Below are 12,239 nucleotides of genomic sequence, written 5' to 3'. Positions count from 1 at the left end.
CAGGGGGGCTGGAGAGATGGCTCCGTGGTTAAGAGCATTGCCTGCTCTTCCAAAAGTCCTGAGTTCAATTTCCAACAACCACATGGTGGCTCACAACCATGTGTAATGAGGTCTGGTGCCCTCTTCTGGCCTGCAGACATACACTACACAGAGACAGAATATTGTATACATAATAAATTAAAAAAAAAACTATTAAAAAAAAGATAATTTCAGGTGGGCATGGTGGCCCATACCTTTAACCCCAGTACTCAGGAGGCTGAGACAGGCACCTCTGTGAGTTCAAGGCCAGTCTAGTCTACAGAGTGAGTTCCAGGACAGCCACGGATACACAGAGAAATCCTGTCTCAAAAAAACAAAAACAAGGGGGCTGGAGAGATGGCTCAGTGGTTAAGAGCATTGCCTGCTCTTCCAAAGGTCCTGAGTTCAATTCCCAGCAACCACATGGTGGCTCACAACCATCTGTAAAGAGGTCTGGCGCCCTCTTCTGGCCTTCAGGCATACAGACAGAATATTGTATATATAATAAATAAATAAATATTTAAAAAAACAAAAACAAAAGAAAAACAAGCAAACAAACAAAAAACAACAACAACCTGGAAGAAAGAAAGAAGCTTTGCCTGTTGGCCTTCACTAGCAAGTTCATTTCTTCACTGGCACAAGAACCTACAACTTCAGGACTCCAGTGCATACTGAAGAAGATGAGACATCCGGCCTCAGGGACTGAACAACTGCTGGATTTTGAACCTTCCATTCATAGACAGCCAATGTTAGATTAGCTGGACCACAACTTGCAAGGGGAGCCTTTCTATATATACAGGGAGATTCATTCTATAAGTTCTGTCCCTCTAAAGAACCCTGACTAAACACAGGGAACTCCTACCTCCTTCTCAATCTCCTCCAAACCACCCTGTCCAAAAAGATGACTCAGAATATAAATCAGGCCGGCACTTCAGTGGGGCAGAGGAGGGTCATGATTCCTGACCCCCCTGGGCTACAACAGTGAGAATTTGTCTCAAAAAGAGGGAGGGGTGGCCGGGTGGTAGTGACGTATGCCTTTAATCCCAGTACTTGGGAGGCAGAGATAGGTGGATCTCTGAGTTCGAGGCCAGCCTGGTCTACAGCGTGAGTTCCAGGCTCCAAAGCTACAGAGAAACCCTGCCTCAAAAAGAAAAAAAAAAAAACTGGAGTGGGGGAGACTATACGTCAGGTCCCATTACTCCTCTCCAAAACTTCACAAACCACAAACCACTGAGGGGCCAGCAAAGCCCTACTCTTCCCAGGCACTCTGTGCAGCCCTCCTGAGCTCTTTCCCAGCTCCTCCAGTCAGACCTATGCTAAGCAATCCCAACTTCATCCTGCTCTCTTTTGATCAAAATACTACCTAGCACATGTGTGCTCAATAAACATTTGTAGAAGAAAAGGGAAACATCAAGAAAAAAGTTTACTGCTGAATACTTTCAACACTCCCAAAAGTGGATTGTTCTTAGGCAAGTCACTAAAATTTAAAAAGAATATGTGGGACATAAAAAAAAAAATACCAGAGTCCATTTTTTCCTCTTTATGACTAAACCATTTCCACTCTAAATGATCCTGGCAAAATGTTACCATCTGCTTACCCCTAGAAAATTCATCAACAATACCACCAACTACCACCAACACTATGATCACCACCATCATCTTCATCACCACAACCACCACCACCATTGCAACCACCACATCACATGATTCTTGGCTTCCAACTCTTGTTTAGCCCCACACCATGTGTTAGACCTCAGGTTTTTCTGTCTCATCTACATAGACATAAACAAACCCTAGAAAAACCCAGTCTGTGGAGGATGAAGGACACTTCATGGAACTAAAATTCATAGTCTTTCAGATAAAGAACCCTCAGAGTTAAGGAAACTGATCTTCAAACAAGGCAAGGAAATTCCCACAAAAAGCGTGCCGCAAAGAAGTAACTATCTGAGTCATTAGCTCAGATTACAAATCTACCTATCTTTCTATTGCAAAAACACTTTTGTTGTAAGAAGATATCTGGAACATCACGAAGCTTAGGAAGGGATGATGGTTCCTACCAGTCATCCTAAATGTGAGGCAGAGGCAGGAAGATGGCCAAGCTGGAATTCCAGGTCATGCCGGTCTACACAAGATCTGACTCAAAAAAAAAAAAAAAAACCTAATTTTTTTTCTATCTCCCCTAAATCTCAGTTCCCTATAAACAGCAATTTTGGTTTAAAATCCTTTCATACTTCTACATATATAATAAGTAATTGTTTGTTTTTAAAAAACGGAGTCAAACCATATAGAATAAGCCTCTTCTTATTCTAGAATAAGAATGTCTTTCTTCTCCCATTTACTGTAACATGGATGGCCTTCACTGGTGGTTCTTTGAAGTATGTGGAGAAGGCTCTTGCCACCAAACCTGATGACTTGTTTCACCTCCAACACCTACTTAAGGGAGGAAAGAGACGTTGAGTATGTAAAGTTGGCTTCTGACTTCCACATATACAGATGACACATTCAAGCTCAAACAGGATCATACGCAGAGGATTAAACAGAAGCATGCCTGCAGAAAACATCCTTGTGTTCCTTGAATGGACTTCCTACAATGACAGGCCCATGCATTTTATTTTATTTTATTTTATTTCAGACAGGGTCTCATTAAGTAACTCTGGCTGACCTAGAACTCCCTATATAGACTAAGTGGCCTCAAATCCACAGGGATCTGCCAGCTTCCCTCTACCTCTTAAAGGTGTCTACCCCCACACTGATCAAGGTCTGCAATTTTGTTTGTTTGTTTTATAGTTTTTGGAGACAGGGTTTCTCTGTGTAGTCCTGACTGTCAAGGCACTCACTCTGGGTACCAGGCTGGCCTTGAACTCATGGAAATTCACCTGCATTTGCCTTCGCCTCCTGAGTGCTGGGATTAAAGGCATGCTCGGCTAGGTCTGTACTTTTTAATTTCATGTCTCTATATTTTTAGAAAATTAGTGATGGCCAAAAGACCTTTAGTTTATGTGGCTTATCTCAAATACTGTCCATATTAGAAAATAAAGTTGAAAAATTTAAATATATCCATTTATTCATGCAAAACTAAGCATTTTTATTATTTATTTATTTATTTATTTTTGGTTTTTTAGAGACAGGGTTTCTCTGTGGTTTGGAGCCTGTCCTGGAACTAGCTCTTGTAAACCAGGCTGGTCTGGAACTCACAAGATCCGCCTGCCTCTGCCTCCCAAGTGCTGGGATTAAAGGCGTGCGCCACCACCGCCCGGCTTATTATTTATTTTTAAAACTAAATATCTGCTTCTTCCCAAACAAGTAAACTTGGTTGATAAGCATAGCTCTTCCCTAAGCTTATCAAAGGCTGCCTGCCTTGCGGAATCTGAAGGGACATTGAAAACTGCTTCCTCACCTTGCAGTATGAAGGCACCTCTCCCCTCTGTGCAACCGTTATCACTTACGAATCTACTGATCCCTTTAGAAAACGCTGGTTCCCTGACTGTTCCCTGACTGGTATGGGCAACACGGTGGCAATACAAATTCTCTAAAACCAGTTTGAAAGGAAAAATAAATTTTAATACAAATAACCACAGTCTACCAGTTGCAGTTTCAAGTAAAAATGACAAATGAGAAAACAAAAGAGAAAAGAAAGATGAAAAGGTGGCTGTTCCGGTGACCACACCAACAGCTGCTGCAGTGTTGTTACCGGGAACACTGTCTCACATCAGTATATAGCAAAGAGGTTTATGCACTAGGTCTCAGAGCATCAAAAGAATATGTACACAGGCCGGCAAGATGGGCTGACGACTCTTGGCATGCAAGCCTGACAGCCTGAGTTGATTCCTGGAACCCTTGGAAAGGTAGAAGGAGACAACAGAGTCCCCAAAGTTGTCCTCTGACATAGACATCCCAGACACACAATGATAATAAATAAACTTTGTTAGTTTGTGGGTTTTGTTTGGTTTTCAAGACAGGGTTTCTGTATAACAGCCCTGGCAGTCCTGGAACTTGGTTTATAGACCAGGCTGGCCTCAAACTCACAGAGATCCTCCTGCCTCTGCCTCCCAAGTACTGGGTTTAAAGGTGTGCGCCACCTTACTAGACCTGGATGGAGGTGGGTGGTCCTTGGACTTCCCACAGGGCAGGGAACCCTGATAGCTCTATGGGCTGACAAGGGAGGGGAACTTGATTGGGGGAGGGGAAGGGAAATGGGAGGCGGTGGTGGGGAAGAGACAGAAATCTTTAATAAATAAATAAACGGGAAAAAATAAATAAATAAATGTGTGCGCCATCAACACCAGGATAATAAAGTTTATTTTTATATACATACACACAAAAGGAGAAGGCAAGTCGGAAGCACCTATAATCTCAACACTTGAGGAGCGGAGAAGAGACCATGGGAACTGTTCAAGGTCTTTCTCTCCGCTATGTACTGAGTTGGGGACCCACCTAAGCTACATAAGACCCATCTCCCCTCCGAACTCCTGAGAGGTATCAGAGACACCTAGGCCAGGATTCCTGGATGTGAGCTTCCTGGGTCATGTTTCCAGTTTAGTCGACACTTTCTGAAAGTCTCCACCAACTTTCTGAAGCTACATCAAAATCAGCAATAATCTGATTATAATTAATCACTATGATTATAACATTCAATTAATGTTCTCAGTGATAAATTTGAAGTATCTTAGCAAATTGTCACAGTTGTCTACTTCACATCAGTGCTCAAAAGAACTACTGATCAAAGTGGAATAGAACCAAGTTGGCCACACTTGCTAGACAGGTGGCGTAGCAGTCAGGAGAGCGTACTGCTCTTGCAGCTTCAGGGAGGAGCTGATGTCTCTGGCCTCCCACAGGCACCTGCACCTATGTGCACATACCCATAGACATACACGTAATTAAAAATAATTAAAAGAAAAAAAAAGGAGCTAAAGAAATGGCTTAGTGATTAAGAGCACTGGTTACTCTTCAAGAGGATCGGGGTTTGATTCCTAGCAGCCCACATAGCGACTCACAACCACCGGTAACTCCAGTTCCAGGGTTTCTGATGCCCTCTTCTGGCACTACAGGCCCTGCATACATGTGGTGCACAGACATACATGCAGACAAAACACATACACATAAAAATTTTTAAAAAAAATATTCCAGGAAATGGTGGCACTCGCCTTTAATTCCAGCACTTGGGAGGCAGAGGTAGGCAAATTTCTGGAAATTCAAGGTCAGCTTGGTCTACAGAGAGTTCTAGGACAGACTACCAAAGAAACGCTGTCTCAAAAAACCAAAACAAACAAATAGAATAAACAAATAAATAGAATAAATAAAAGGAAATAAATAGATAAAAGAAAAAACTAACAGCAACAACAAAAAAAAAAGAGGTACTAGAGGGACAGTTATGCAGGTAAGAGCACTTGTTGCTCTTAGAGGACCCAGGTTCAATTCCCAGCATCTACACAGTGGCTCATGACTATCTCTAACTCAGTTCCAAAGGATCCAACATTCTCTTCTGACCTCTGCAGGTATAAAATATTCATACACATAAAACAAACTAAACCTTAAGAAAAAACTTCAATTTTCAAATAAAAGTTTACCCCAAAGCAGCCATTGTTTACAGTAGTCACTATATTTATGACGACTGAATCTCAAGGTATACGAGACCCTTGCACAGGCTATATTTGCTCACACAGTATGAGGGTTCAATAAGTTCAGTTTGAGCAGTATCACTGCCACAGTACAACCAGGCCCCTGACTAACTAGCTCCTGGCTGGCCTTGGCAAAGCATTAGTCCAAGCTCAACTTAACTGTTAGCCATCAACACAACAGGTACGGTCAGCAGTATGAACCAATTAAATAAAAGGTTAATAAAAATGTCATCGGCAACTAAGCATCAGGAGAGAGGAAGGTGAAGAAAGCTCCATCACTGGGAACAGGGCTATTCCTCAGAGAAAGTAACAGAGCACTCCTCAGGCCAGGGGGGCACACTGCTTCCACACTCAACTTCTGCCACCTTGCTCCAAAGTGAGAACTTTCAAGACCTGCTCATAACTGAGAAAGTCAAAGATAGTATCAATTAGGTTCTGGTGGAACTCTTCAGTCCACAGCAGTTTGAGGGTATGATACAGGTGCAGTAAAAAATCCATGCTCTCCGGACGGTGGTGGAGAACACCTTTAGCACCAGCACTCAGAGGCAGAGGCAGGAGGATCTCTGTGAATTTAAGGCCTGCACTGTTACACTGAGAAACCCCGTCTTGAAAAACCAAACAACCGCCCCTGCCCCCAAAAAATCCCTGCCGGACAGTAGAGTCCCAACTTTTACTGAGAGCAGATAAATGGGAGAACTATGGATGCTTCAAGGCCACCTAAGTCCTGTCCTCTCCCCCACAGAAGGCAGGCCCCCAAACAGAAAAGGGCTTGTCCCACCCATGTCAACAACAAAAAACCAGAAGTGGACTCTGGCTAGAAACAGATGGAATAAAGTCATCATTTTCTTATGCAAAGAACTGCTCCCCCACTAACTAGTAACTACAGTAGCAAAAAACGCCAAGCAGATCTAGCAGGAGCTGACGCAGTACTGTTTCAGAAAGTCCTTTGACGCTAAAGGGAAAGCACTCACCATGTTCCACGAACACGTTGCAGTGTGGACCCCCATGCCGTGATGACTCTCGCTTCCCTGACCCCTTGATAAAATGCAGGGCGGGCAAACTAGGCCTTCTTTGGTCCCCAAGAACTTTTCCAGGCTGCTGCCCCATAAAGCAATGAATGATAGGCACCCTTTTCCAGAAGAGGGTTCAAGATCTTCCAGAATGATCCGTGGGGATTAGCAGGAAACAGTATGTACCCAGAACTTCACACCACTGCCTCCCACGGCAGTACAATGGGGTCAATCACAGAAAGACGACTTCCATGAGAACGGGAAACTGGGTCTGAGGTTCACACGTGTAAACAGGAGTCTGGAATTCTATTCCAAGTTGGTTAATTTGAAGTCATGTAATCGCAACGCTACCCAAAAGTTTCTTGATTCTAAGTGTATTTTGAGGGCTGAGGAAGAATTTCTTTGCAAGAAGAGAATTTTAGATAGAAGCGTCCACAGGGAAGTCTGAAAAGGAACAACAGTACTAAAAGTCATTTCAACTCCCCAGCGGGCTGGAAACAGAACATCTTTGACGGCTCTCTGCACCTTCTCCTATGGAAGTCACCAATCCCCTGTCTGTCTCTCCAACCAATTTCCTGCCCTCTCTTCCCTACTCTGCTCTCCGGAAAGACACCGGTCACACAGATCTCAACCAGAGCTTGCTCTCCACTCCGCCGAGAAGGAATGCATGGCCAGCAACTTTTAAGTCCGCTTTTTAAAAGGCCTGTGAAACCAATCCAGACTTTTCCTTTGCATTAAAGTTTTGGGCTGCACTGAGACCAATGGGGCTGTAGGTGACATTGGAAGAAGTCAGGACATCGGAGGCCGGCGGAAGCAATCTGGGAGGACCGCGGAGATCTCTTGACAGCAGGGAGATGATTTGAATGAGGGGTTCCGTGGCCAAACTTGGGGTTGGGATCGAGCGAAGGACGGCCTCGGAGTGAGAAAAAGACTTCCCCAGGCGGGGCGCGGGCGGCTTACTCGGGGCGACGCTCCTCCACGTCTCAGGAAACTGAGTGTCCCAGGTAGGCTGAAACTGAGACCACCCTGGATGTTCCAGAGCTAGAGCAGAGCTGTAAGGGACGAAGGACTCCCGCGGTCCCGAACCGGGAGGCGGTCACAGGGGAGGAGGCCCGGCGCCTCAGCTGCCCCGAGCCAGGGGTCTCTCCGTGACACCCCTCCCCCGGCCTCGGACTCTGCCGCCGCTGAGCAGTCACATCCCCGGCGCTGCCGAGGGACCCGGCTTCTCCAGCCACTGGGGGTGTGTGCTGCGAAAGGGCTCCCTTCTTAGCCGTAGGACCCTGCAACCGGCTCCGGGTCCAGCGCCTCTCAGGGATAGACACCGACCCCTGAGGCCGCCATGATGGATTACGAGCTGCTCCACAACGAGGCCAGGCCCCGCCCCCAGCCCCGCCCCCGGCGACGCCGTAACACCCTGCGCGAGGTCTGATGGGTGACCGTCGCGGCTCTCCTACTCGCAGCCGCACCTTCAGGCCTGCTGCCGCACAGCCCGCGACCGGCCGGCTCCGCACGACCTTTTAAAGCTAGGTTTTCTGAGCTCAAGGTGAGCAATGAGGAAGCGCCCGCCTCCTCTGCTATATTACTGGTCTTTCGGTAACTGGCGTTTGTCCCCCTCCCGCCATGCAATTGGCCAGTGAGAGTGAAAGAGCCAGCTAATTGTGGTCGGCGCTGCCGCGAGGCATCTTGGGAGTTGTGGTCCTGGCGCCCGTGTGCTTCTCGCTGCGGCCCCAGCCTCCAGCTCCTATGGCTAGAGAGCTGGTCCCGCCCCCTGGGAACCGGTGGACTCTGGTCAGCCAACATCTTCACTGCTGGAGTAGCGAAGACTGCGGGCTTGTCAGAGCCAGGGTAAAACTACGGATTGGAGTTTCCCAGAACCGGAGTTGGATTACTTTGAGCCTCGTTAAGGGAGAAACTTTGGCTCGCTTTAGAAACCAAGATGACCGACCAGTGCGTTATGTCCTCAGGACTTCGGAAAGGCATAAATATGGGAACCTGGGAAGAAGTATTGAGAAAGCAAGTCTCAACGATCCTTTGGGACAGGAAGAAGTTGAGGAAGCAAAGTTTGTTCGGAGTATCGCAGGCGCGGTCGTGCATGTTTGCACTAGTATGAATCCTCACTGTGACATTTCACAGTGAGACATGCATTCTCATAAAATTAGAAGTTAGGCGAAAATTGCCCAGGTTATCAGATCTCAAAAGCCTGTGAAACTACCCCACACGTCAAAGTTCATCCTCTGCCGCCTTCCCCACCCCCTGCCTCCAGTCTTCACTGTTCCTATTACCTGGACCCATTTCTTTCTCTAAATTTTTATTTTGTTTTTTTTGAGACATGGTTTTTCTATATTGCCCTGGCTGTCCTGAAACTCGCTCTGTAGACCAGGCTAGCCTCGAACTCACAAAGATCCATCTGCCTCTGCTTTCCATGTGCTGGGATTAAAGGCTGTGCACCGCCACCTCTTGGGCACCTGGGCCCATTTCTTAAGGACACACTCACCACAGCACTCAGTCTGCACTTTTACATAAAATGCTGTTCCCACTCTAAGTGAAGTATCACTTAAGCGTTGCTACTCCCTGCTTCAAAAGCATGCCTTTTCTACCACAGCATTCAATACCAAGTAATTGTTGAGCTAATGTCAGGCAAGCTTTTCAGACGTTACTGCTGACTTCAGGGTTACTGCAGAGATGTGTCCAGCTAAGCACTGTAGACATTGTCTGTGGGGTAAGAAGTGGCACTTGTGTTTTGAAAATGGCATTTCAAGAAGCACACACATTTAACCTCAGCACTCAGCAGGCAGATCTCTGCGAGTTCAAGGCCAGCTTAAGCAACATAGTAAGACCCTAAAAACAAAAAAAAAAAAAAAAAAAGGAAAGGAAAAAAGTGACATGTCACTCATCTTGTTTTGAGTTTGGTTGTTAGACTTTCTCCTAACTTGTACTTCCAGTCTTCAGATTGGATGCCTTTGTTCCCTGCTATTTACCTGTTCTCATCCTGATCACTGGTTTTCTTTTTTTTTTTTTTTTGAAGATTTGTTTTAATTTCTATTTATGCTCTAGCCCTTTTCTTTCCCCCACCCACATTCTTCACTGTGTGGTTGAACTTTAAACTGAACAACCAAATCCTAACTTGAGATTTTTATGTCCATGTATGTATGGGTGCACCACTGTCATGCCTACTGCCAACAGAAGCCAAAAGGCATCAGAACCCCTGGAGCTGGAGTGGCAGACATGGCTATGAGCTGGAAACCAAACCCAGATCTTCTGCAATAGCAGTAAGTGCTCTTAACGACCAAGCCATCTCTCCAGCTCCTCGAACTGCAACTCTTCAATAAGTATCTCTTGAACCAACATTCAATGGTTTGATTTTGAGACAGGATCTTCAGCCCAGGCTGCCCTCCAACTCCCTTATACTTCTGATCTCTCTACAAGCACTTTCCAAGTGTCAGGATTACAAGTATGCTCCACTAAAACCGGTTCAAGCAGTGCTAGGGATGGAAACCAGGGTCTTAAGAATGCTAGGTGAGCTCCCTACCAAGGCGGTTACATTCCCAGTCCTAGCAACTAACACATTTACTAAGCACCTATTCCTGGTTCTGGCATACAGCACTAGGAGAAGGTGCCTTCTTACTCAGCATACAAAAAGAGGTACAGGGTAGGCAGTGGTGGCGCACGCCTTTCATCCCAGAACTCAGGAGGCAGAGGTAGGCAGATCTCAAAGTTTGAGGCCAGCCTGGTCTACAAGAGCTAGTTCCAGGACAGGCTCCAAAGCTACATACAGAGAAAGCCTGTCTCTAAAGAGAGAGAGAAAGGAACAGAACAGGCAGTCAGTAGGTAAAATGGTGATCCAAACAAAACTCTGTCTTGGAGCTAGAGAGATGGCTCAGTGGTTAAATGCACTGATTGTTGTTCCAGAGGACCCTGGTTCAATTCCCAGCACCCACATGGCAACTCACAACCATATGTAACTCTAGTTCCAGGGCATCTCATTCCCTTTTCTGGTCTTGGAAGGTACCTGGCATATCATGTGGTACACAGCCATACACACAGGCAAAATACCCATACACATTTAAAAATAAAACCAACCTCAATGCTACAAACTACAGTCCTAGATCCATAGCCCTTCGCAGTTGGTTCAACCTGTGCTCATACATGGCTTTGGTGTCGTGCTGAAGCTCAAATCTGTTTTCCTTTCAGTTGCCTGTTCTTCATTCAATTCCCTAATTGGTTTCCTCATCTAAAACCAAAGGGCATTGCTCCTAATTGTTTCTGGTACTCTCCTTGACCTTGGCCTCGAAGCTCAGCTCTGTTTCACTGTCCTCACTGCAGGGCAATCGCCCGCATTTATACTGTAGCCTTATCCCAGACCATCAGTTTGTACTTGCATTTTTCTTTCAGAGGAGCTCCAAGCCTCATCTGTAATTTTCTCCCTAGAGATGCACCACTTTTTTTGATAATTTGTTACTCTTTTTTTTTTTTTTAAATATTTATTTATTTATTATGTATACAATGTTCTGTCTGTGTGTTTGTCTGCAGGCCAGAAGAGGGCACCAGACCTCATTACAGATGGTTGTGAGCCACCATGTGGTTGCTGGGAATTGAACTCAGGACCTTTGGAAGAGCAGGCAATGCTCTTAACCACTGAGCCATCTCTCCAGCTCCGATAATTTGTTACTCTTAAACAGTTATTTTTGACTAGACTCAGAAGCTCCCAGCAAGACAGCCTACATCTGACAATTTGTTGCTGGGGTTTTTGTTGGTTTTCTTCATTCTGTTGGCCAGAAGTTTAGCATTTTCTGCAGCCCCCTTGTTTCTTTAGTGTGCTGTTTCTTCAGAGCAATATATCAATACTTATGCTACAGAACAGTGGTGGAACAAGATGCTGAGTCTGGGGTGCTTTCATCCTGGGCTTTCCTTCAAGGGCTTCCTGACAACAGTGGACATCTTCTTTTAAGACTAAAAAGCTTTCAGATTCTGCTAGCACTTTTGGGTTCCAGCAGCACAGACATAGCCAGTCAGTCCATGAATATCTTTCTCTTTTTTCTTACAGTAACCAAATTGAGAGCACACAAGTTGCTACCCATGAACAGACAAGCACTTCCTCCCTCCAGTCCTCCTTGGTCTCTAACAGGAAAGCCCCTTACCCTACACAGCAGGCACACTCTGCCAGGGGTCAGCACACCTTGCCTCATGGGAAAACCTTGTTTGTTGTTCCCGTCACTGATTCTGACCTTCCTCTCTTCACCCAGAGCATCAGTAGCTACTTCTGTGGCCATGTACTTCTAGAAAGCACAAAGCTTGTGCTCACCATCCATGTTGGTGAGTTTCTGACAGCCACTGGCAGAGAAGCTACTCAGCTTCATCTTGATACAGCTGACTACGTAGGAGGCTCCATGGAGAAACAAGCAAGATGCACTGCTTTTAACACTAGTAAACCTTGAAGGGGTAAAACTACAGAATGCAGAACCCAGTAAGAAGGGACAGCCAATGTTTGATGTATTCTGTATTTCTCAAAGATTTTCATTAAAAGAGGTTCAACTCAATCAAATTTTGTTCTTCCTTTCATAAAGCAAAGCTTGGTAACAAAACTTCGGCTTTT

At 45.5% G+C, this 12,239-nt stretch overlaps 1 protein-coding gene across 2 annotated transcripts in view; it reads right to left on the bottom strand.

Annotated features, from left to right (window-relative positions):
- The window catches only part of Abl1 (ABL proto-oncogene 1, non-receptor tyrosine kinase), a 131,158-nt gene extending 123,051 nt beyond the window's left edge, over positions 1-8,107 (bottom strand). Inside the window, exons 1-2 of one of the 2 annotated variants that reach the window (XM_041674327.1) lie at positions 7,607-8,107; positions 6,608-7,090 (exon numbers count right to left, since the gene is read on the bottom strand). In XM_041674327.1, coding sequence (XP_041530261.1) covers positions 6,608-6,743 — 136 coding nt within the window. In that variant the 5' untranslated portion in view covers positions 6,744-7,090; positions 7,607-8,107. Of the gene's footprint in view, positions 1-6,607 lie in introns of both variants that reach the window. The other variant, XM_041674326.1, reaches the window with a different exon arrangement.
- Positions 8,108-12,239: the final 4,132 nt, after the last annotated feature.

The sequence above is a fragment of the Microtus oregoni genome, unplaced genomic scaffold, assembly GCF_018167655.1.
Source record: "Microtus oregoni isolate MIOR12 unplaced genomic scaffold, Mior012 000025F_ref0000491, whole genome shotgun sequence".
NCBI classification, from domain to species: domain Eukaryota; kingdom Metazoa; phylum Chordata; class Mammalia; order Rodentia; family Cricetidae; genus Microtus; species Microtus oregoni.
This window is presented reverse-complemented; position numbering and strand designations above follow the sequence as displayed.